Raw genomic sequence first — 26855 nt, 5'->3', positions numbered from 1 at the left:
AAAACTGCTACGTCACTGTTGTTAGCAACAGTGCTGCCAGCAGAAACAGCACGATTTAATAAATCGTGCCTTAAAAATAAGGGCACATTGGTAAATTAATTAAATAGCAATACTGTGGAATATGAAACGGGTCCATTATGGTTAAAAACAGGTCGATATATATGTGAAAATAGTTTCATTGGATTTCAGCTTTGATAGTCAGAAAGTTTTCATTTATGATAGATCCAGATATTTGGTTTACCTGCTGACTGTTTCGTCTGTTCGTTCTGGCAGTGCTGCCAGCAGAAACAGCACGATTTAATAAATCGTGCCTTAAAAATAAGGGCACATTGGTAAATTAATTAAATAGCAATACTGTGGAATATGAAACGGGTCCATTATGGTTAAAAACAGGTCGATATATATGTGAAAATAGTTTCATTGGATTTCAGCTTTGATAGTCAGAAAGTTTTCATTTATGATAGATCCAGATATTTGGTTTACCTGCTGACTGTTTCGTCTGTTCGTTCTGGCAGACTTGGTCACAACTGAATTATCTGTTCAGGTGAAGGTGATCAGGTAATTATCTCAGTCTTGAGATGATGTCTTGTTAGTCCCTCTGTAGGTCGAAAACAGGGGCTTTTCCGTTATTTTGGAGACAAACGATATGTGAAACGTATCTGTCCGCAGAATACCCTTGCCACTAGTGTATTTATTTTAACTTACTTACTTAAATTCACTTGAAAGAAACAAGAAAAGAAATAGAAAAAATATAAACCAATTTCTAAGAACTTATGTTTTTTTTCTTCTTAGGTCGATCGTAAATTTATTACCAAATGTGTTCAGTTTGCACTAATGAATTTAAAAAAAATCATTTTTCAGTCTAGCGTTTTTAAAGGAATGATATTTTTAATTTCACTAAGTTGCGACATGTCGCATCGAAACGTATAATATGAACAGTCAGTCTTCGATGTAATTTTCCAGAGTGAGACAGTGGAAATAAATGCAGTTCCCCATGTAGAAATACATTTGACTAGTGAAAACACAATTTCAGTCAATCGCCATTCCAAATCGCCAGTTTGTTGTTTAAAACATCTGACACATAAAACCGAAGGAGATGACTGCTACAAAAATTACCCCATGTGCGTCAAACTGTGGCATTGTGACTTGATTAAGATTCCATTTCAAATACTGGGGCAGTTGTCTCACTGGGCATTTTGCAGACAGCCTTCTTACACCTGAAATGTATTTTCGAGTATGTCTTGCCTATAAATCATCTATTTCCCCGTCTTTACGGCAATAAAATAGTTATCAAGACATATTTTGTGAGCAGGAAGTGAAATTAGTTTCGAATCCAGCTTTGAATATTGTGTGTATCTGTGTGTGTGTGTGTGTGTGTGTGTGTGTGTGTGTGTATGTGTGAGAGAGAGAGAATGAGAGAGAGAGAGAGGGAGAGGGGGAGAGAGATGAAAAGAGAGAGAGAGAGAGAGAGGAAGAGACAGATGACATGTATGGAATGAAGGATAGAGATATAAAGGTGCCGCCAGTTAAGTATATTACAAACCGTTTTACTCCAAAGTTTTCAGCATCTTCCAAGGTCTCTGGCAGGTGTTTGTGTGCGGTTTCAGGGAGATATAGACCACTCAAAGCACAGAACAATGTCATGCAGCCAAACAATATCAGAGGAACAGTGTTACCAAGAACTGGATGTTCTCCGAGTTGGTCCTACAAATGTGTATTATAAAGTATTAACCGTATAAAACAGCTTAGATCAATTTAATTTAATTGACATAATTGAGAAAACTGATACGGATTTCGCCATTATCCGCAGAAAGAACCTCAGAATTGTATCAAAATATGAGCTGTGGTGGATATCTTTAGAAAACGGTCCAGTCCTCTAGTAATCGGTTGGATTATAACTTTGTAATGATAATGACGTTTTGATGATGTACGGGGGTCTCTGCTTATAACCTTAAACAATCTTAACGATAAATATTGGAATAATTTATTTTTCTCGGTTTTGATTTTACAATTGCGAAATAAGTTCAAATGAGCGAAAAAAACCGCATGATGGTTTGTATTATTACGGCAAAATGCTTAAATATTTCTTACTCGAGCTGAACAGAAACAGTTTTATGGAGAAAAGATCGCCCCAATCCCTACCCCCCAAAAGGTAAATAAATAAATAAATAAATAAATAAATAAAAGAAAATAGGTACAATGAAGTGCACATTATCTCTGGAGTCGTAATTTTACCGTACCATAACAATTGGTGATACAATGGCTCCAACACGGCCAAATGTACATCCTAACCCTAGTCCAAAGTTCCGTAAGGCCGTTGGATAAAATTCGCCATTCCACATGAAAAGAAGGGTGAAACAGCCGCTGACACCTAGCTTTCCTATGGTGTACAACGCATTGAATACGATATTGGTGGCTGCTCTGTCTAGAATGATGGAAGTAACGTACACATTGATATCCGTGATATTCGTACCATGGACATAATAAGAGAAGCTTTCTCTTATTATGTCCAAGTTTGTACCTATACAAAAGGCCTCTTGCCACGTTTTACTGGTACGTATTGATTTATTACTATTAATTTTCCTGTTTTGCTTGAAGAAATGTGGTACTACTCACGCCTAATACTATGTTCCCTCCGCTATTAACTTAAATTTGTCAGCCAAGGTAAACCTATTTCGACTAGATCTATAGATAGTACATATATAGAGGGAACATGCTTATACGGTATGTGCTGTACTTTCTATGGTTTCTGTGTTCCAATAACTATCCCTTTGATCAGGTCACTGCGACCTGTCAAGGGTTTATATTGATCCTAAACAGGTACAGGACACGAACCTTTGTCTGCGAAGAAATGAACCGGTATTGTACACAGCATAGACAAGGCAGAAATCAACATGCCGGCACAGTATGTTTTTCTCCTACCAATTTTGTTGATGATTATTAACGATGAGAAACCTATAAGGTCGATTGCTGACATCACGACAGAATTGATGAAGATGTCACCATCTAGGGACCCCTGATTCAGTGTCAAACCATACCATGACATTCCAACTGTGATCCTAAATTGTTAAAATGTTACTATTATACATGTACAGTTGTTCTTTGGTCAGCATTGAAGAGTAACTGTTAATTGAATAGACAATTTTAAAAAAGATAACTTTAAAGGTTTCTTATGAATCAACTCCATTTTTTTATTCGGCAATTATGTTAAATGGTTAAACTAATTATAAATCCTCACTTCAGCATGGCAAAAAAATATATAGCATGATGTCTCAGATAAAAGAGACATCGACCTCTATGCAGGATGCATTTTGCCGCCATTGACATTATTAATGGATCCTAAAACACGTGTTGAGGTGAAAAGATTGTATAAACACATTACCAGCCAAACGATACCACCGCGGTCCTCGCAATAAGTCTTGGTGCTTTCAAAAGGTCCCAAGGACTAACCATGGTTGTATCTTGCAAAGAGTTTTCGTCGAAAAGCTTCTCAGTGTCCGGTATTTTCGTTTTGTTTACCATTGTTGCCCACTGCACTATTCTCTCTGCCTCTTTGTATCTACCTCTAGATAGCAGCCAGCGAGGAGACTCTGGGATTAACCTGTAAAGGAACTAAATGTTGTATAAATCTAAAACTTCGATTCGTAAACTTATTTATTTTAGTTTAATCCTAGCTATTTCCCCACTATGTCTGCCTCTCCTATGATCCCAATTTTTAGAATTGCACTAGTCTACTACATGACTACACTTTATAATTATGTTTGGATTCGAAAGCGTACTCAAAGTTTTGTGGGGAAACTGGCTAAATAGAGGCACCCTCATTTAAATAACTCGCTATATGCCAAACAAATAGAGAAATGTACCACCAGAAGCCTAAGTATAAGAATGTTGGCAAGGCCACAGCCAACTGTAGATATCTCCAGTCCCGTATAAAATAAGCTAAAGGGGTTGTAAGCATCATTCCAATACCCCATGATATTCCCAAATTGCACGCGCATGTCAATCGTCTTCTTGGTGACACAAACTCCATGCCTGCCAAAGTAAGAACAGTGTATCATTCACATTAAAAACAGATTGTGGAATAACCAAACAGTAAGTCGATAACATCGGGCTTGGCACCTCTTGCATAACCATTTCTGACTCATTTAATCAAATATGTTACAACATTTAGAAACGGCTGCAGTATTTTGATATTGGTTTTCAAGTCTTCTAAAACACCCAACTTTGACTGTGGTAGTGACCTACAACTCTAACAGGAAATCCGTTTGACTTCATTTTATCGATATGCTCATCAGGAAAACGGAATACTTTCTATATCTAATATCTGACCAGTTACACTTGACCAATTACTACTTAGTTTTACGTGATTATACATACTTAAAACCGTGACAGAACTGTTGAGAATCCCGTGACAGCTGCCAACAAAGAAACGGAATGCGACATAAGCCCCGTAGTTAGGTGACAAAGCAGCTCCCAGTCCTCCGACACCATGTACAAAACAGGCGAGGAAAGATACAGACTTCCGACCGATACTGAAAACCGAAAGTATCTCGTTTCGATTAAAACAAAAGTGGTTGTAGGAAAAAAGGATACCAAATTTGGAATCTAATGCTGAAAATCCACATTAATTATTACCGCGTCCTAGCTATCTTAGGAAAGAGGTTACAGAATGGTGATAACTGTGAAAAAAAGGTTTATAACAGTATGTTTCAAAATAAATGCTAAGTGTATGTGGGTTTAGCTCTTTATATGGGAATTTTTATACAACCAACGAACATACTAGCAGACGCATAACGTCATTTTAACATAACGCCAGATGGTGACTGGATATGGCCATATTGGATTGCTTTCATTATACGGATATTTCGATAACAAAGGATGAAAAATAGGATGAGATGTAGGCAAAATCCGAACGCAATCAAACGCACTATGATCATATTTTAAGTATTTTACAGAATCAATAATCGGTTTATTATTGGCAGTTGAGTAAAGACTATCTACTGATTTCAACTTGAAATCCATAAGAAAATATTAATACGGTATCTTACAGATCTGCTGCCAAGCCTCCAACAGCTGCTCCTGCTGCCACGCCTGCTAGATACACTACGTTCGCCATATTTACCAGTAGTGAATCGTCGCATAATAGACCAAACTGAAGTAAACAAATATTTCAATCATGTGTATCAGTATATAAAAATGTAGGTTATACGGGTCTAAAAGCAACTAGTCTATTTTTGTAAGTGGTTGGCATTTGACATGAAGGCGATGATCTATTGGTGTTCAAAGGAAAATAATCATAGATCATTGGTACCTCCTTATCTCGGACAATATATATACTGGACGCATAGAATGAAAGTGGAAGTAATTATATGGCTAAATGATTTCCTGTCTACTAATTTGTTCATTTTGTGCACGGTGATGTGGGTAGACAGAAGATTCAAGTATGTATGTTTACACATAATCTGTGAAATGGAAAGTAGACATATGCATTCGGGGGTGATCGTCTGTGTTATAAGACAGGCAGGACTGCCTTTTATTTTCATTTGCGCCAACTTTTTGCTCCTATAGCTGTTGTGATTTCTCATATTTTTCTTGATTTATCCTGGTTACACTCATTAACATACTTTATTATTTTTATATTATGGTACTTATATAGTTTGGGGGATGTTTGATTATCTCCCCAGTTTTGTAACTTTGTATCTTATTAGTTTTCGTCACAATGACAATTTTCAGTCATATGGACTTATCTTACTTCATTTGGAGCAAAAACAGAGCTTCGTTGTGCTTGTGAACATTTGGCTACATAAATATGATTTCTTTAATCTGCGACATTGACTAATAATGAGATATGAATTAGTGAGATTATGGTTGAGTGATTTTAGTGTTTTGACGAAACAAAAGAAATAAATGGACAGCAAATATGAAGTGAAACTGATTGTACTACAAATACTCACTTCTGAAGGGAACGTTCTCGGGAATACAGATGTGTCATAAACCAGGTCCTTGCACGGCAACACACTACCATTCCCGGAATCATTTCCACTACGCCACAGACATCCCTCATACTCGTCATTCTCGTCTACAGGAATGGTTTGGTTGATAAGATATTGGTGCCAGGTACCTTGGATTTCAAAAGTGTCGTTTGCCAGGCCTGGAATGGCGCATCTTTAACAAAAACATTTTTGTTAGTTACAGCATTTGTTTGTTCTTTACTTCATCAGCAATCTAATAATTTGCAATATTACTCATGCCATATACGTCTCAGAATGTTTATGTGTACTTGTAAATATTCACTTTACACAAAGCTGATTACTTCACATCACCTTACTGTGCTACTACACACTTTTCATTTAATAGCTTCTTTTGTACAGGTAGTACCTGTGTGGCGGTGACTGTTGCATGAATAAAGTCACCATCATTTGTAAAGCTGTGGACATCGTCACCAATCCAGAAAATGCCGCTGTACGCAACTGGATCCTTCCAAACTCACCAACAAGTTGGACAACTTTATCAAAGTCCATCTTCTGTGCGTGATGTCAGCACTTTGTATGTTCTCAGGATGCAAACTGCAGAAATTCTGTTAACATGAGAAATAAACAAAAACATGCGGGTTGCTGTGGTAAAATCCACACAAGAAGAATAGATGTTCACATAAACAGTTCCTATAGGGGTTCATTTTAGTGACGATGGATGATATTTTGTATATAGGATTTTGTTTATATATATGGGTGGGGGTACCATCCGTTGTGGAAAAATAAGGCAAATTTTTACTTCAGAATAAGCCGAGATATAAAATATAAACAAAAATAAGGGCACATTGGCAAAAGCAATTAAATAGCAATACTGTGGACTATGAAACAGGACCATTATGACTAAAGACAGTTCAATATATATTTCATTAATTTAAATCAATGACATTTTATCACTTATATCTATCTTAATATCTTTAGTTTTGTCCTGCAGATGCCACCTGCACGGAAGGATGGAAAACGGACAGCAGGTTTCATTGGAATGCCACTCCTAGCTGTCTCCGGCGCTCTCTCGGTTAGCTGCGCACAAAGTACTCGTGACCTCAACCAGCAAGACGTGTTACGTCAGGACAGGATTGCATGGACTGGCAAGCGCATCAATTACCATTTATTTTACGCCTTTATAGACATTATTTATTGGTGTTATTTAATAGAACAGAAATTCTCATGACATAAAAAATCTATAAGGCGTGTAACGATCTTCATCTTCGGTGACCCAGTAGCCAGGTGATAACGGAATATACATGTAGATCATAGCCGTTATGTTATGTTAAAACCAAATTAGGGGCTTTTCCGCTATTTTAGAGACAACCTAGATGTGAAACGTTCCTGTTCACAGAATCCACTTGCCACGTCTGTACTAATTTTAATTTACTTATTTTAATTTACTTGAAATTAAAAAGAAGAGGAAGAGAGAGAGAGAGAAAAAAAAAAAAAAACAATTATTTTTGTATGTCTTAGGTCGATCGTAAATTTATTACCAGGCATGTTCAGTTTGCACTATTGAATTAAAAAAAAATCATTTATCAGTCTAGCGTTTTTAATAGAATGATAAATTTGATTTCACTAAGTTGCGACATGTCGCACATTGAAACTTTAAGTATGAAAAGCCATCCTTCGATTTAAGTTGCTAATGTGAGGCAGTGAAAATAAATGCAGTTCCCATTGTAGAAATACATTTGGTCAGTGAAAACGCATTTTTTAGTCTGTCAATGCCATTTGAAATCGTATTATCCAGTTTGTGTTTAAAACGTGCATGGCATCTAACCGAAGGAGATGAAAAAAAAAGCCCATTCGTCTCAAATTGTGTCACCAGATGGCATACTGATATGATTAAGATTTCATTTCAAATAATGGTGCAGCTGTCTCACTGGACTTTTTGTAGACGGCCTCCTCACACCTGAAATGTATTTTAGGTTAATACTGCATGTACATATATTGCTGTTGAACCGATATCATAAATGTCTTGCCCATAACTCATCTATATTCCGTCTTGACGGCGTTTAAATAGTTAACAAGACATAGTTTGTGAGAAGGAAGTGAAATTATTTTGTTTCGATTACAACTTTGAATGGTTTGTGTGTGTGTGTGTGTGTGTGTGTGTGTGTGTGTGTGTGCGTGCGTGTGTGTTGGAGAGAGAGAGAGAGAGGGAGAGAGAGGGAGAGGGGTTTCGTTAAGCATAGTGAATAACAAACCGTTTTACTCCAAAGTTTTGAGCATCTTCCAAGGTCTCTGGCAGGTGTTTGTGGGCGGTTTCAGGGAGATATAGACCACTCAAAGCACAGAACAATGCCATGCAGCCAAACAATATCAGAGGAACAGTGTTACCAAGAACTGGATGTTTTCCGAGTTGGTCCTACAAATAATGAAAACTTTTTTCATTTAACACCCACCCTTCGGATTATTTCATTCTTTGTAGTTAAACTTTTATCGTCCGGTCAGTTATCCTGTGGGTAAAGTAATGTTTTCGTAACACTAGATACCTATTTTTGTTTCTGATTTTGCTATCCAGTGTTTTAATATGGCTGCTATCCTCAGGATTACTATTCAAAGAAAACAATTGTATCCAGTGGATAATGTTACCCAAAGGTTTATGAAAATGGGGCCTGATGAAACTAAATGGTAATAATATAAATATATCAAAAATAAAAAAGTGAAAACTGCTGGTGAAATACAACCCCACATGTATATCGAATTGCTGCGTTTATAATAAATATTAAATAAATAATCAGTTTCTCGATATTCTTTTTGGAACGTCATTTCAGTGCAGCAATGTAACAGTGTTAGGGGTCACGTATTTGCTTTTCACTGCAGTGTCGTTTTGATAAGGCGGGATACAAGCTATTTTTCACTGTGATTTTAATGTTAATATATAGCTACTGTGTCTACCGGGGTATAAGTACAAATTAAACACCCAGGAAGTTAGTTGCATTAAACGTAGAGTTAAAAAATGCAAACACCAAAAAGGCTCCTAATTCATCGAAAGGGAATAGTTGTTTCTGAACAGGAAATATAATTGTTATACTGAAGCTGAGCCATAACGTTAACATACCATTACAATCGGAGATGAAATAGCCGCAATGCGGCCGAATGTACATCCTAATCCTATCCCAAAGTTTCGTAGGGGCGTAGGATAGAACTCTCCATTCCAGATGAATAGAAGGCAGAAGCAAGCACTGACTCCCAACTTCCCTATCGTGTACAGAGCTGTGAAGATGGTACTGGTTGACTGACTTTCTGTAAAATTGAAGTGGACCCTTCTATTTTACTGGGAATGTACTAAATACAACGTACTATTTAGCCTCTGTAAAACTAGATATTGCTTTACAATTGATTAAAAAAGGCGCGGAGACCATCACTGTGACTATAAATTAAACAGAAGCCGTGTGCAACATTTCGTACTTAAATGCTTACCACGATTAAAAATCAATGCCAGCAAAAGAAGTGTATGTAACAAATTTACAACAGATTACTTACAGCACACGTGTAGCACCAAAAACAAATAAAATTTAACATCTCCTTTCTAATAAATGTAAATCAAACGATTTCAAATGAATATTCACACCCTTTAAATCATACCTCTGTCTGCTAAGAAATGGACCAGTACAGTTGACAACATAGACAGGGCAGAGAGCATCATACTGGCACAGTATGCTCTTCTCCTACCAACTTTGTTGATGATCATCAACGATAGGAAAGCCATCAGGTCGATCAGAGACAGTACTAGAGCATTAAGGAAGACGTCACCTCCTAGAGACCCCTGATTTAGTGTAAGACCATACCATGATATGCCAACTGTGATCCTAAAAATGACATAGTGGTAAGGTTTTTGGTGAGACATTTGTTTGAACGCTCTCGATGCTTATAACGATTTGTCATATTGGGTGACCTATAAAGAGTCCTTTTAAGTCTTGGTTAAAATAAGCGCATTTGGTTTTTTAACATGAACACGTGTAACTTAAAATGTCAATTGCGTGTTGCCAAACTGCGAAAACAATGTTTATACCAGCCACAGATTGCTACTGCTGTCCTCGCCATAAGTCTTGGTGCCTTAAAAATCTTCAGGGGACTTAAAGTCGGAGTGATTTGCAAAGAATGCTCATTCAAGAAATGACCGGTCTCCGGCATCTTTCTGTCATTCACTCTGGACGCCCACCGCACTATCCTCTCAGCTTCCTTGTATCTCCCCCTAGATAACAGCCAGCGAGGGGACTCCGGGATTATCCTGCAAATATGAATGTTTAATAATGTTTAAAATGTACTATGTCATTTACACAATTTGCATAGAAAACAATTATCATATACGGGAATTCGAGGTTTGATATAAAACTCAATACTGACCGCTGAGGTCATGCCCAAACATGATATCTACCGACGACATAATCCATGTTTTTTTTTTACCAATCAGAGTTGAGTTAACGTATCATCAACTAGGCAAAAACAACATGGGGAATGAGAGACATATTTGATTTTATGTTAAAGGACCACATGTTGTCTTGCTGTCCCCATGCAAATTCAAAGTGTGCTTGTCTGATGTCTGATGTTTGTGCAACAAAACAGAAATAAACAAAGAAAGACATCAAGAATCAGCTTGCTTGCTGTAAAAAAAAAAAAAAAAAAAAAAAAAAAAAAAAAAAAAAAAAAAAAAAAAAAAAAAAAAAAAAAAAAACCCTACCACCAGAATCCTAGATATAGGAATGGGGGCAGTGCCACGGTTAACTGCAGATATCTCCAGTCCCGTATAAGATAAGCCAGAGGGGTTGCAAGCACGATGCCCGCACCCCATGATATGCCTAATACGCATACGGATATAATCCGTTTTCTTGGAGAAACAAACTCCATACCTGCAATGTATGTGACTACATGAAGTAAGAACAATGATCATACGATGTATTATTAGAATTTTTTAATACACGAACGCATGGCATAGCAAATTGGAAGCTGTAACACTGACTGCAGATTATATTATGTGAATTTAAATTCAAAGGCATTTCAAATCACGGTCAACAAAATATGGCATCAGGGTAAAGATAAGTAACATCTCAAAAGTTTAGTCTTAGATGACTACAAAATTTCTCGCAATTTTTCAAACCTTGGCTCCGCACGCCACTGAACAGCAAAGAATATCAAACGCGGTGCATCATACGATTACCTACCCAGTACCAACACACAATTATTTGCAGCGCCGTGACAAGTCCCGACGAAGAATCGGAATGCGACAAAGGCCCCGTAGGTAGGTGAGAGTGCCGCTCCTACCCCACCGACTCCATGGATTAAACAGAAGATGAAGGCTACTGTTTTACGACCAATGCTGAAAATTAAAACAAGCCTTTTTTTACAATCGTTTCAACCCTTTGATAGAACCCTAATTAAACATGTTTGGTATTTTGTTGTTAGTGGACACTGTCAAAGGACTGAAATTGGTATCCATGTTCAACTGTCAATGAAAGTCATACGAAAGAAGCACTGATTTATGTGTAATATGTGAGCCAATGCACGTATCTGAACGAGATAGAATGTACAAGCACCGAGGAAAAAAGATTTAATAAAAAAAGGCTTACCAGTCTGCTGCAAGGCCGCCAACAATAGCCCCTGCAGCCACCCCTGTTAGATAGACCACGTTCACCATATTTATCAATAAGGAACTTCCACATAATAGACCAAACTGAAATATAAACTTTGGTATAATATTTCATTTGCCATAGAAATTACCAGGTGAACGACGTCTGCTGTGCGATAATGTCCTATGTTTTATGCATCAAATCAATTAACATATGCGCCACTAAGATTGACATTTTATTCATTTAACCAAAATAAATAAATAATTAAATAAATTGAAAAAATATAAACTGAAATGTAAGTTTTACTTCAAAAGAGGTTTGCTGGACTAATTTTTAAATATAAAACTAAGCATTTAATGATACAATGTAACAATTGAACTGTATCAAAATAACATTAAGATTACACTGATAATAAAACGCGTCCAAAATCATTGTTATGAAATAATAAAGACATTGCCTCACTTCTGTAGGAAACGTTCTCGGGAATACAGATGTATCATAAACCCATTCATTACACGACAAAACACTACCATTCCCGGAATCATTTCCACTACGCCACAGACATCCCTCATACTGGTCATTCTCGTCTACAGGAATGGTTTGGTTGATAAGATATTGGTGCCAGGCACCTTGGATTTCAAAGGTGTCGTTTGCCAGGCCTGGAATGGCACACCTAAAAACAGGATTTATGTGTTTACGGGTACATCATTTGCCTAAATTAACGTAAGTTATGTTGACTGTTTGGTTTTACATATATATTTCTGTATTTGGCTTTGATCCACCGATTGATACGATTCAGTCCTTATAATCACTGCTGTTGGCCATACATGTAGTTGAGGTCCATATATAACCTCACTGTCGTCGATTTTTGTACTGTATGTAGAACGCTATCACATTAACAGTTGTTTTGAAGCATCAATTTTAAGAGGCGTGTTGGATAAGAGGCGCGTTGTTCTCCCGCCACCTGTTACACCGCCACCCACGTCCGTGAAACTGTAATATTAGTAAGTGGCATTAAATTCTTATCGTTTCACTCAATCGCATATACATCATTTATCGTCTAATAACTCGCAACGAAAACACCAACCACCGCATCAAATTCAAATAATTTTTATTTCGTTAACCCTTGCTACATTGTACGAGCTGTTGCATGCTTGTCTGCGTCGCAGAATGCGTACATACCACGCATTAACTGTACTTCACAAACTCTCCGACTATAACCATCTACCAACATCTCGTTACCACCACATCTGCTATTTTCTTTTCTTTTCGTTCTTCCTCTTTTTTTTACACTTTAAATTTTAACCACCTTTTATATATTTCAATAACATCTTTCATTCCATATTTGAACTGTTGCATTCTTATATATATTACCGAATGTGTACATGTCCAGAATTTCCTGTACATCAAAAACTACTAATTTCTACTTTCTTGTCACAACTATCATCTCTTCTTTATTACTAATTTTATACATTTAACACTGCTCTATGCATTCTCGATGGATCATTACTAATACCAAAAGAATACCCTTTTATACGCCGACTTATCACAACTGGTTCCTTTTGTACCTTCTCTGATATATTTCTTTTCTGATCAACTTCAGTATTATTCAAAATACTCTTTTGTCTCGTATAAATTTGCGATTTACTTGGACCCGACGCAGCAAGCTGAGACAGTATCGAATGAAATGTACTCATCTCACAGTTCCTTTTATACTACTGCGCAATGCCCAAACTGCGCATCTAAAACTCCCCGCCCTATGAACTCATTACCTCACCTGACTTGCTTCTCTAACACATTTACGTTGACTCGTTAAACGAAAATAAATTCATGTAGTGAGTGAATAAGAGCGGGGAGTATTTTGTAGTGTAACCTTAGTTGATTGACATGATCTCGTTGTACTTAAGCGCAGAAAGTAATGTAAACTGGGGAGAACGATGTAAGAGGTTGAACGGAGATGAATAAATTTTAGATAGCGTAGTTAGAAAGTGATTATAAAGGATTTGAAGGAATATGGAAGTTGTCTAGTTTTACCTCGCATAAAAGGTAAGACAAAGTTGGTAGCGTCATCAAAATACTTATTTTTACCTATGTGCCGGTGATTGCTGCATGAAGACTGTCACCATCATTTGCAGTGCTGTTGTCATTGTCACCAAGCCACCAAATATTGTCGTCCGCAACTGAATCCTTCCAAACTCTCCGACACGTCGGATCACCTCATCGAATTCCATCATTAGTCGTTTGACTGGTGATCAATCCTTGCATGTACGTGTAACAGCTGCGAGTGCTTGCTTTGCATTCATTCACCTTTTTCAGATAAGATAAACGTAAGTAACACAAACTAAGGCCAGCGATGGGGTCTCTTTTATTTCCTACATTTACTTATATACGCTTAAAATGTAAGTATCTGCCCCCCCCCCCCAAAAAAAAAAAAAAAAAAAAAACCCTAAGAGTATTTGTAAAGAAGCAGTGTTATCGTTGATGAAAATAAAATCACCTCGTACAGATATAACGCACGTATGTCACGACAAGTATTGATAGCGGGAAAATTGCATGTGTATGTATTGCTCTGCTCCAGTTCAGTTTCTCACCATGTGAAGTGGTGCAGTTTCTGACCTGCTCTTATCTAGTTTAAGGTTATCGGAGACGACTATCAGTGCATTTCAATGTTTGCCTTTAATATAATGTCAGTGTGCGAGCAAAAGAAAGATGCGAAAAATTACTGGTAGGAAACTGCCATCAGTAAATTGTCTTTATGCAAATGGAGTAGCACTCCCGTTAACATTATCTTGCTGCAAGATCAAGTATTTTTAATGCAATTGAGCGGATCAGTCGGTCACATTTGGTATGGGGCAGAGACTAAGTTTTCTTTCTTGTCATGGAAAAGGTGTTGTAAATGACCCTTTGATAATAAAATACACTGGACATGCATCTCAGGATTTTGCTATTTTTTATAGTCAAACACTCCGCCCCTTACTATAATCCGTGTGCTAATGCTTGCTGCACACACGACGTTGATGGCAATTGTTTAACCACAGATTTGCCTTTTAAATTACAATGCAAACCCAAAGAAATGTACAGTATACGTTAAATGGCATCACAAAGGGTCGTGGTGGTTCGGAAAGGAAATGATGCTTTTTTTACTTCGCAATTAAAAAATGCCTAAGATGACTCCAATTTTCAAACATGGGTTCCAAGCTCATGTATATCTGGCCCCCGAAGAAGATAATGGGAACAAAATGAAATTACAGGCTCTTTCTCTCAACTCTCTATGCGCAAACATGCTAACTTTGGACACGGTATTAAATTATTTTAAAAATCTTGGCATGATCTCAGAAGTTTACGATGTCGTTTAAGCTACATTAAGTTTATAATCTTCAACTGGCGCACGGAATCATATGGGACCCCATCCAAGCTTCCATTCCAAGGACTGCCAGCTTTTTCGCACAATGAAAATATGACTTTTAAGTTCAAAACTAAGGAAATCTTCACTTTATTGACTGTAACGTCATGCTTTGTAAATATGCTGCATATCAAACAATAGATAAAAATGCATTGTTCAATGTGTCAAATTGTGATACCGGATAGTCGTAGAAACTAAGAAACCATTTCAAGTGTCTGTGGAGCATTATCCCTTGACCTTTTGTGGAAATTCTTCTCCAACCTGAAATGGAGACACGTATGTAACATTAATGCGTTTTCCCACAGCAATGTTACGTTATGTTTTGCAGTAATGCATTGTTTAAAAACTTTAGAATCAAAATAGCCTGCTAGTACTGCCCAGCGTGGAGGTACATGTGCATGTACTTTTACTTTGGAAATACCCATCACATTTTATCAATAGTTTTAAGTAGTGTGACTTAAATTTTGTACATGAATGGATATGTGTACGGGTGCTCGCGAATGAGAAAGACAGACAGCAGAAGACAGCTGACTTGAATGAAATGAGGGGTGAGATAAGGAGGCGTCAACAGATCTTAAACAGTGCACTGCATAACAAACCGTTTTACTCCAAAGTTTTGAGCATCTTCCAAGGTCTCTGGCAGGTGTTTGTGGGCGGTTTCAGGGAGATATAGACCACTCAAAGCACAGAACAATGCCATGCAGCCAAACAATATCAGAGGGACAGTGTTACCAAGAACTGGATGTCCCCCTAGTTGGTCCTATCAAAATGAGAAATCTTCCTTTTAATGGCCAAGAACCAAATTATCGTATTAGATGAAATTTTATACTTGAATATGATTAAACTTAATGGGCTTTTGGATATATGAAAGCTTAGTTTTAATTGATGAATTTTAAAAACTGTCAAATAATGTATATATACTCCCGTAGCGAAATTGTCACCCCTATCGCATTTCTAAACAGTTTCTACATGTAGGTCACCCATCTTATTATTGCATTACAGCTATTGTTGCATAAAAACTATTGCATAACAACCGATCTTCGTGTAAATTGGGGATCCGAGTAAAAGAAGATTGACCTAACTACCGTGATCATTGAAATACAGATTATATTTCAAATAATAAGAGTTTAATTAACCAAGCAGCTGGCTGACAAAGGAGGGAGTTTTGAATCGCCAAATTGCCAGATGGTTGGGTCGCTGAGTCAGAAGTGTCTGTACGTGGAGTCAAAATTTCTGTAATGTTTGCGGAGTGATAGCGTTCTACATACAGTGCAAAATATAGTAAAAAACATTTTTGTTTGCATGGCTATCCCCCTGTTGGCCATTTTCAACGTGACAGTAATTGTGCAAACACCTTCTGACGGGAAATGATTTGTCCCATTCTTTTTAAAGTCGAGTTCTAAATCTCATGAAACTTTACAATTTAGCGGATCAAAACTTCAGCCTTTGTCAACATTATGGTCAAAAATGTATCCTCCTCACTTAGGACCCCAATATTTAAAAGAACTGGTGTAGCGGTTATATTCAATAGTCTTATTCAATGTTCTACTACTCACATTCCCACTTTACACTTCGGTCGGTAGCCTAGTTATAACGTAATAGTAACAGTAAGTACTCTTGTAACAATATACATAAATGCGGTGGGGTAACACTTTTTAGGGGAGAATACTACATAGTTATATCATTTGACGGTTACAAGACTGAAACAGGGTAGCGTACCATAACAATTGGTGAAACAATCGCCGCAACACGGCCAAATGTAGAACCTAAACCTAGTCCAAAATTTCGCAAAGCTGTTGGATAGAACTCCCCATTCCACACGATAAGAAGCCTGAAGCAACCGCTAAGGCCCAGCTTCCCTATCGTGTACAAAGTCGTAAAGACGGCACTGGTCGAAGGACTCTCTGAAACATTGATAAAAAACATTCCATTCGTGAAGGCAACCGATTTAATTTTATCTAGGTTCAACATTCATCTAGGGTAAAAAAACAACACTTATTAAATAGGACGTGTCCATGTACGCATACAACAAACCCAATCTTAAAAATAAAGATGTGTGAAGGCAGTTGGAATGTAAATAACCAACTGCCTATATGCACAATAAGTCGAGCAATCTTTTATCTGATTAGCATAATTATTAAAATCTATGTAAGCATACAGATTGTGTCATACATACAGTAATTCCAAATGACGCATGAAAAGACGCTCATGAATATGACTTGTAAACCCATCGAATCTGTCGGTAACTAAAAATACTAATATATTTTGATACTGGCACAAAACCAGGTTTAAATCTTACCTCTGTCTGCAAAGAAATGAACCGGAATTGTACCCAACATGGACAAAGCAGAGATCATCATGCCGGCACAGTATGCTTTTCTTCTACCAATTTTGTTGATGAATATCAACAATGAGTAAGCTATGAGGTCGATAACAGACAGGACAAGAGCATTGATGAATATGTCTCCATCTAGGGAACCTTGATTAAGTGTAAGACCATACCACGACATGCTTACTGTAATCCTGAAAAATAATTTTACGTGGGCATCATTTTATATGTTTTATCAACCAAACAAAAGAGTTAGTGTATATTTAGTAAGAGCTCTTGTAGCACATCATTGCACGTGTTTTCCAAAATTATTTAACGGTACCGTATATGTCACCGATCTGAAGTATCTACGATCAATAAGACCCACACAGAGAGGCTGACTTCGCTTCCCTGACATTAAACTGGGTGATTTTCACCTACACATGTCTCCGCAGGTAAAGTACACTTGGACCTATTCAAAAAGGAGTAAAATGGACACATACCAGCCACATACGGCAACTGCCGTCCTCGCCATTAGTCTTGGTGCGTGGACAATTTTTAGAGGACTTAAAGTGGGGGTCGTTTTCAATGAACGTTCATCCAAGAGTTGAACGACTTCTGGAATCGCCCTTTTATTCACTCTAGCTGCCCATCGGACTATGCTCTCGGCTTCTTTGTATCTACCTCGAGATAACAGCCAACGAGGTGACTCCGGGATTATCCTGTAAATAAAGGTACTTCTTTTGAAATTTATAAAACTCTAATTACATACCATTCAATACGTTCATGCTTGCATCTTTGCAGGGCTGTGCACCAGTGACTGTGTGTTTATTATTGCACTTTCACATGCAAACACGATACACGGCCTTTTTTGTGTGTGCTGCAAATTACATATCTTCAATGGATAGACCCAAAAATCCCAATTTCTAAAGCAAAAGAAAAACACAATCTACCACCAGAACCCTAGATATAAGAATGATGGCAAGGCCACTGCCAACTGTAGATATCTCCAGTCCCGTATTAGGTAAGCCACAGGAGTTGTAAGCACCAATCCTACACCCCAGGACATTGCTAATGTGCACACGGATACCATGCGTCTTCTTGGTGACACAAATTCTATACCTGCAAAGGGAAGTGTAATGTTACATTGTATCACTGGAATTTCAATTGTTGTTGCAGAATGGGGAATATCCTAACAGTGAATCGAACAAAAGTTTCCACGCAGCAAGGGATTAAAGGCTGGACGCAGCTAACACACCAAGTACGCTCTATAGTTAAAAATAACATTTTACTGGCATATCAACTTACGCTTTCAAACGTGAAAAAAAAGTTTATCTCTATACATGAAAGTGGCAATAAGATGTGGCCAGTAGGCTCTACGCGTCATTGAACAACAAATGTTACTGGCATAGACACGCTCTACGCGTCATTGAACAACAAATGTTACTGGCATAGACACGATTTTTGACGTGGTTACTTACACAAAACCACGACAGAATTGATAAGAATTCCGTGACAGCTGCCAACAAAGAAACGGAATGCAACATAAGCCCCGTAGTTAGGTGAGAAAGCAGCTCCCAATCCTCCTACGTCATGTACCAAACAGGCGATAAAAGATACAGGCTTGCGACCAATGCTGCAAAACGAAAACATACCTGGTAACTGAATGAATATCTAAATTTCTCATTTTGAATGACTAAAATTAAAATAAAAAAAAAAAAAAATGAACCATAAGCTCATCGAAATATAGGCCTAATATTGGTTATACATCCGCGACTGGACTACAGTCCTGGTGGGAATGCGCCTTACATTCGATGCTGTTTAAAGAGATAACGCCTTGTAGTTTGAGACAAGAGCTCTAGCTCATATGTAAGCATAAAATGCTGATATGCTAATTTTTCATTTTCAAGTGCATTTGAACGACACAGATTTTACTGAAAAATTAAACAGCATGATGTCTGATGACATCAAATATCCAAACAGTGGTAGTGTAGTCAGTTTGATTGAATATTGAATGTGTACGAAATGAACTGAGTGTACAAAATAAAATTTATAAAATTCATGCTTACAAGTCTGCTGCTAAACCACCGACAATGGCCCCCAAGGCCACTCCTGCTAGATAGACCACGTTGACCATATTTATTAGCAAGGAACTGTCACAAAATAGGCCAAACTGAAATTGAAAACAGGGATTTTCAATTCAACGAATTTTTTACTACAGCTGGTGCATATACGTGTATTGTTAAGCATGGTCGTTATCATTGTGATATATAATCCCAAAAAAATGTCAACCCTAATGTAATGAGTAAAACCATACAGAAAACCATGTCCAACCAAGTCTAACCATGTTCCAAAGTTTTTTATTCAACTTCTAAAAAGATTTTTACAAGGTATATTTCAGCAATAAACGGATAAAGTACTCACTTCAGTTGGAAATGTTTTCGGGAATACAGATGTATCATAAACCCATTCCTCGCACGGCAACACGCTACTGTTTCTGGAATAATTTCCATTACGCCACAAACATCCCTCATACTCCTCAATCTCGTCTACAGGAATGGTTTGGTTGATGAGATATTGGTGCCAAGTACCCTGGATTTCAAAGGTGTCATTTGCCAGGCCTGGAATGGCGCATCTGAAAAATGACCAGTTTACTGGCGCACATGATACGTATTATAACATGCATATTATTGGCGTATTCATTGTATACAGTTTGGTGGGATAAGGCAAATATAAGTAAAAATTGTGAATTTCATGATTGGCTATATTTGCTATGTTTGCACTGAGGATAGCAAAATGAACTAATTGTCATTAAAATTTTAACGATGACAAAATTAATGCTTTCAAGACTTTTTGAAATGTTCGAAACCGACTGTGACGTGTCTAGTCGAGACCCCATCCCCCCCACTCTTTTATGCTTGCATTGCATTTAACATTAACATACAGCATTCATGACAGCTTCTGGATTATATGACCTTAGTGATAATTGCTGCTATTCCACCGTATCAATTTTGATCGGCAGTTTGATATGTGTTACTGTAAGTAACAACGTTAACATTTCAAAAGCGACTAAAAACATTCACCTGATTTATCCTATTGACTGCATAGATCAGCCATATCGTCAAGATCAATTGTGTGTAAACAAAGTCCACAGATAAGATCGCACGGTTGAAGACATTTTCACCCAAGGTGTGATAGGTCACATCATCTATGCCCAATTCTAACTATTTAATTTTATAGACAGTATCGTTAAAATGAGTCAATACATCAAAAGAACCATTACAGGGGATGGACATACATGTACATCCACGCCCATTTAAAGGTAGATACATTCTTGAGCGTTAGGCAAGAAGGCATGTGATTTTTTCATTAACAGTTTTTTATATTTTGTCCGAAATTATTAGCAGGCAACCATATTAGAAACTAGAAAATGAAATGAAAGATTCAGTGCAATGGGACGTTAATTTTTTCCATCTATTCTGTACATAAGACCCGATGTGACCCAGTGCCCTGACACAGTTATCACCAATGTCCTATATTAATTAGTTTTACCTATGGGCCGGTAACACTTGTATGAAGACTGCTACCATCATTTGCATGGCAGTCGACATTGTCACTAGACCACTAAATATTGTCGTCCGAAACTGAATCCTCCCAAATTCTCCAACACGTCGGATCACATCATCGAATTCCATCCCTAGCCGCCTGTCTACAGATTGGTCCTTTATTTTGACGACAACTGTTACAAAGTGCTTAAAACTGGTTGTTGCACTTCCGACGCCATTCACTCATGTCAGATAAAATGAACGGAATTTAAATTAGTTCAGAGAATGGTGTCCGTTGAAATTTTATTAAACAGCTAAACACATTGTAATAGGTTTCTTACAAGGTGATTCATAACTAAACAAACTTTTTTTATATAAAACCTACTACTGCATGGTAAGACATAAGACAGAGTACACTAACAATCTCTAAACTTTGAGTGTTCAAAGACCATAAATAAACCGCAAGACTTACAATAAAATGCAAGTGGTTGGAAACAAACATACTGCCGTAAAGTTTTTCACTGTGTGAATCAAGCGTATCTGTGCATCTTTTATGTTAAACTGTTTGCTTCTGATAGCATGAGAGCTAAATATGAATAATATATATATATATATATATATATATATATATATATATATATATATATATAGAGAGAGAGAGAGAGAGAGAGAGAGTAAAGATAATCAAACATCCACGTAAGCTGGTTGAGATAATTCATGCAAACTTCATATCACACCTTAAAAAACAGTAGAATCTAGAATCCATTTGCAATTGAACCGAATAACTTGAGAAGCTGCAGGTGTAACCGAAGAGCGCTGGTAAAATGTCTTTAATGTGCTACCTTATGCCATCAGCAGCACGTGGTTTTATTTAATTCTACGATAGGCCTAGAATCAACATCTCGTTCGTGTGTTCTGGTTTGAATTATTCTGTATAAAGTGATACCAGCAGCAGAGGAATTTAATATTTTGTACAGTCATAGTCGTCTGCCACGCTGTAAAGAATTTCAGTACCTTGTTTGCCAAACACTAAAGCACTATTTGAAATAGTAAATGGTCACTGGCCAATCAGAGGTCTGCTTTTCTACAAGAGGTATAATAATGCAAAAAATAACACTACCAAACATATCTCTAGTCAAAAAACCATATGCTAACACTTGTTTAAAAGGAGGTGAGGTACATGTAATCACTACAGAAAATCCGAAAGAATGCACGTTTTAATTTGCTACCATTCATCCGTGTCACATTTTTTATAAATTATGATTTAGGCTTACAGCGGATCAGGCTCGGTGACCCAAACATACAAAATTGCTAAAAATTAGTCCACGTGCATGAAACTGTAGTCGTTGTCCTTAAGAAGCCATTTCAAATGTGGATGAGGTATTCTCATCGTAGTTTTGGTTGATGCCACTTTTTCTCCTGAAATTTACAGCATATATCCGTTTTAAGCAACAATGGTACATTTTGGTACGAAGAATTCTGCTTTTACACCCATTAACTGTATTAGAAGGAGCTAAATCATTTGAAATATTGGACAAATCTTTTGTGTTATATGAAGTAACAAAGTTTTGTTTTGACATCACATGTTGACAAGTGAGAGTGTAGTTATGCATGTGCCAGTGTGTGTGTGTGAGTGTGTGTGTGTGTGTGAGTGAGAGAGAGAGAGAGAGAGAGAGAGAGAGAGATAGAGAGAGAGATGAAGTGTGAGAGAAAGGAGGAGACAGCCGAATGAAAAGAGGCATATAGATTAGGTGTCGATCAACAGATTAGTATATAACAAACCGTTTTACTCCAAAGTTTTGAGCATCTTCCAAAGTTTCTGGCAGGTGTTTGTGGGCGGTTTCAGGGAGATATAGACCACTCAAAGCACAGAACAATGCCATACACCCAAACAATATCAGTGGAACAGTGTTACCAAGTACGGGATGTTCTCCGAATTGGTCCTACCAAAAGAGCAGGCTTGCTATAAATGTCCAAGCAGCAGATAGTCTTATTGCATATGGTTCAAGTATAATACGTGAATCAGATAAAACTTAAAGCCAAAAAATGAACGACTGGTTCTTATTGAAGGCGAAAATTGCTTGTCAAACAATATATAGATTCAAATTATTAACTTGATGCTTTGAACAATATCGATATAAATCTATAAACAGCTGATAAAGAAATAGTTTTGTACGAAATAACAAAGGAATTTGGGTGATTAAGGAATGCAGAATGGTTCTTGCAGTCTGGGCGGGAAATGGGTAGGGTAAAGTGTCTGAGGGTCGAAAGATTGTGATCTATGAGTTCCAATTCCGCTAAGACAAGCGGCCTGATGATACGTCTTGTAATTTGACGGTTGCAGTACTGAAACAGGGTAACGTACCATAACAATTGGTGATACGATAGCCGCAACACGACCAAATGTACATCCTAAACCTAGTCCAAAATTTCGTAAGGCTGTTGGATAGAACTCTCCATTCCACATGAAAAGAAGGCAGAAATTACTACTGACGCCCAACTTCCCCATTGTGTACAATGCTGTAAAGACGGCACTGGTTGAAGGACTTTCTGAAAAATTGAAGGAAATAGCGCATTAACATTCATAAAAGTTATATACTTGTTTGCTTTTATCTAGGTATGTCCTAGCGCTTAACTGTTTGGGTTATGAGCTAGAAAGCAAAGGGTTAAATAATTAATTTATTTTAAGTTGTGAAGGCAGTTTAAAAGTAAACAATTGACTTTATATATATATATATATATATATATATATATATATATATATATATATATATATATATATGCTAAGCCGAACAACCCTTGACCTGTGCAGAAACATCATCAATCATCACAAACCCTTACAAATGGCGCCTTAAACGAGGGAGGGGTGTTATTTCACTTTTTTGTTTAGGAAAGACTCTGTCTACCCCCTGAATATATGTAATAATTAACCCCGCACCATCTAACCCTCCTGTACATACCCCCTGAAGTTAACGATATGCACAGATTAAGCGGTTTTGGATGCTTGTTCGACGTTTTGGTAAAGTATGTCATATTGTGAGAAATTGCTCACAAAGGACAATATATTATGTTTGCAGTATGAAGTATATGTTTACTATATGTATATTTCATAGAAACCCTGTAATTTGTTCTTGGAAGTTAAAAAATATGACAACTCACATTTAAACGACTTTTGCAACGCATATACTTACATATATTTACTTTAAGCTGCCAATTTGTTCACCACTGAAAACCAGTATCTTGTATGGCCATAGTTAAGTATTTCTATTTCAGTATTACAAAAAATTAAACGTAAATGTACTTCATTTAGAAATTCAGGATGATTACCTGCTTCAGGAGAAACTCGAACAATTTTAGCATTTTTCGTTTCATGCATCTGTTCTTCTGTTTACATTTGAAATATACATTTGTTACTATAGTTTGCACTTTAATTGATAATTGGAAGCCCAAATAAACATTTCCTTTATTTAAGTTGTCTGAATGAACTCCTCTGTAGGTGTAGGTGGATGCAAAAGTAGATAGTACATGATACAAAAATTATTTTCGGTGATTATCAACACTTGCCTTTTGATGTAAATAATACGGTAGGGTAAATAATAACCTCTTTGGAAAACTTTAGGGGAACAGGTGTCTCTAGAGGCAAAATGGGCCAAAAAGTCTATGTCTAGTGAGAATTAGAGCTATGAGCATTATTTAGATCGGTAAATCCACCACTTTTGGATAGCATACAAAGTGCGTGTATTTTAATACATTTGAAAATGTAGAAATACCCTGTATGTTGCAATCACATACAACAATACCTGTATTGAATATGGTTGGCTGAATCCTGCTATTTTTGATTAACATGCATTGGCTTTGGCAGAAATGGATGCTTACCCCATGGGACAACCTTTTTTCACAACAACCATCTAGGCTGGTAAAGTGACAATTTTCAAAATGACCGACAAAGACGCCCTCAAGGGCTTTCATATTCTGCATTTAAACGTAACGTTCCTTTTCATATGTTTTAGGGTTGTAAAAATATTTTTCTTATGTTAACCCTGTCATTGTTACATTTTAAATGGGGTTTGGTTACCTTGTGTGCTGATAGTTAACTAGTTAAAACAAGTTCTGTTGGATGCGAATTGTTAAGAAGAATCAGAATTATCCTCCCCTAAAGCAACCAAATGGTGAATATCTAAAAATCATGTCAATTGTCATCCCTCAACTAAAAGCGCGTTCATGTCGCATTTTAATTCACGTAAAACCGAGCCCTTTGATTAAAGACGAACCCAAAGTCTCAAATACTACTAATGTATTTCTGGATTTTGTGGAAAACCAGGCTTAAATCATACCTCTGTCTGCTAAGAAATGAACTGGTACTGTAGCCAACATGGACAAAGCAGAGATCATCATGGCGGCAAAGTATGCTTTTCTTCTACCTATTTTGTTGACTATGAACAACGACGCGTAGGCTATGAGGTCGATTACAGAAAGGACAACAGCATTGATAAAGATATCTCCATCTAGGGAACCCTGATTTAGCGTAAGACCATACCAAGAAATTGCAACTGTAATCCTGAAATATAACAAAAACTCATTAGTATTTAATCTTTGTATTATGTCTTGAATCAACCTAGTAGAGTGAAATGAAAAAGTCAGTGTTTTGTTGTGGCAGATCATGTATGGCGCTTATTTGACAAAAAAAAAAAAATAAATAAATAAATAAATAAATAAATAAATAAATAAAATAAAATAATAAAAAAAAAATAAATAAAAATAAAAAATGAATAAATAAAACATTGTGCTGTATGTTTGCCCGATAAGAATTCTCTAAGGTCCACACCGAATGGCTGATTTCGCTTCTCTGAAAAAATGGCTGTTTCTCTCTATATATGCAGTTTAAACCGTCAGTATAAAGTACCCTCCTTTCTATTCAAAATGCGTAAATTGATATCATACCAGCCGCAAATTATCACCGCTGTCCTTGCCACAAGTCTTGGTGCGTGGAAAATTTTAAGAGGACTTAAAGAGGGTTTCTTTTGCAAAGAATGTTCATCGAAGAGCAGGCTGATCCCTTGAATCGGTTTCTTATTCACTCTTGCCGCCCATCGCACTATGTCCTCAGCTTCTGCGTATCTACCACGAGATAACAGCCAGCGAGGTGACTCTGGGACTATCCTGGAAATTAGGATACCTCTTATAAAATTTCGACAACTATAATACACACCTTTCAGTGCGTACATGTATGTTGTATGTTTATTTACATATTTTATATGAAAACACCAATGTTGGCTCGTTTGTTTGTGTATGTGTGCTGCAAATTAATTTTATCAATGCTGGCATCAAAAATCACAATACCTAATTAAAAGTGAAAGAGAAACAGAACCTACCACCAGAAGCCTAGGTATAAGAACGGTGGCAAGGCCACAGTCAACTGTAAGTATCTCCAGTCACGTATGAGATAAGCCACAGGAGTTGTAAGCAGCATGCCTATACCCCAGGATACTCCCATTGTGCACACCGATATCATGCGTCTTCTAGGTGAAACAAATTCGATGCCTGCAAATGCGTCATGTTATTATTTCATACACATTTTACTTAAAATTACAGTAAGGGGAATACCCAAGCAGTGAATCGAAAAAAGTTTCCACACGACAAAGGGAATGAAGGTCAGAAGCAAATAACAGAGCAGTATACGCTGCAAACAGTGCACGCTGCATACATTGTACGCTACATATAGTCACATACATATATCTACTAGTGAAATAGTACGCTTAATTCAACGAGAAAAAGATTTTTTTCATAAGTGTATCTAAAAGCGATAAAAGTATCTGTACACGTTATTGAAAAACAAAGTTATATATGCACAGAAATGTTTTTTTTTCTCGTGACTACTTACACAGAACCACGACCGAATTGTTAAGTACGCCGTGACAGCTGCCTACGAAGAAACGGAATGCAACATAAGCCCCGTAGTTAGGTGAGAAAGCGGCTCCCAGTCCTCCGACTCCATGTACCAAACATGCG

General features: G+C 37.1%; 4 protein-coding genes across 4 annotated transcripts in view; all 4 read right to left on the bottom strand.

Annotated features, from left to right (window-relative positions):
* Positions 1-493: 493 nt before the first annotated feature.
* LOC106169879 (organic cation transporter protein) lies at positions 494-13928 on the bottom strand. Its single transcript, XM_087009878.1, has 10 exons — positions 13679-13928; positions 12053-12263; positions 11591-11694; positions 11186-11340; positions 10705-10873; positions 10036-10254; positions 9609-9832; positions 9082-9266; positions 1544-1704; positions 494-1217 (listed from the first exon to the last, which is right to left on the bottom strand). The coding sequence occupies exons 1-10, from the start codon at positions 13822-13824 to the stop codon at positions 1151-1153; spliced, it is 1641 nt and encodes a 546-aa protein (XP_086866004.1). The 5' UTR covers positions 13825-13928; the 3' UTR covers positions 494-1150.
* Positions 3803-6685, bottom strand: LOC106181272 (organic cation transporter protein-like). The gene is made up of 5 exons (XM_087007616.1): positions 6379-6685; positions 5955-6165; positions 5049-5152; positions 4378-4532; positions 3803-4032 (listed from the first exon to the last, which is right to left on the bottom strand). The coding sequence occupies exons 1-5, from the start codon at positions 6519-6521 to the stop codon at positions 3803-3805; spliced, it is 843 nt and encodes a 280-aa protein (XP_086863742.1). The 5' UTR covers positions 6522-6685.
* Positions 13929-15076: 1148 nt separating the features above from the next.
* On the bottom strand, positions 15077-20996 carry LOC106169880 (organic cation transporter protein). The gene is made up of 10 exons (XM_087007962.1): positions 20854-20996; positions 19726-19936; positions 19371-19474; positions 18783-18937; positions 18255-18423; positions 17805-18023; positions 17293-17516; positions 16713-16897; positions 15593-15753; positions 15077-15254 (listed from the first exon to the last, which is right to left on the bottom strand). The coding sequence occupies exons 1-10, from the start codon at positions 20994-20996 to the stop codon at positions 15188-15190; spliced, it is 1638 nt and encodes a 545-aa protein (XP_086864088.1). The 3' UTR covers positions 15077-15187.
* A 2050-nt stretch (positions 20997-23046) lies between these two features.
* LOC106181290 (organic cation transporter protein) overlaps positions 23047-26855 on the bottom strand; it is a 6673-nt gene continuing 2864 nt past the window's right edge. The window contains exons 4-8 of the mRNA XM_087007961.1: positions 26728-26855; positions 26219-26387; positions 25788-26006; positions 25181-25404; positions 23047-23396 (exon numbers count right to left, since the gene is read on the bottom strand). The exon at positions 26728-26855 is cut by the window's right edge and continues 27 nt beyond it. Of these exons, the coding sequence (XP_086864087.1) occupies positions 23047-23396; positions 25181-25404; positions 25788-26006; positions 26219-26387; positions 26728-26855 (1090 nt within the window). The remainder of the gene's footprint in view (positions 23397-25180; positions 25405-25787; positions 26007-26218; positions 26388-26727) is intronic.

This window comes from Lingula anatina, chromosome 3 (assembly GCF_051362555.1).
Source record: "Lingula anatina isolate TDL-2025a chromosome 3, LinAna3.0, whole genome shotgun sequence".
Classification (NCBI taxonomy): domain Eukaryota; kingdom Metazoa; phylum Brachiopoda; class Lingulata; order Lingulida; family Lingulidae; genus Lingula; species Lingula anatina.
The sequence above is the reverse complement of the archived record's forward strand: the minus strand, read 5'-3'. Positions and strand labels throughout refer to the sequence as shown.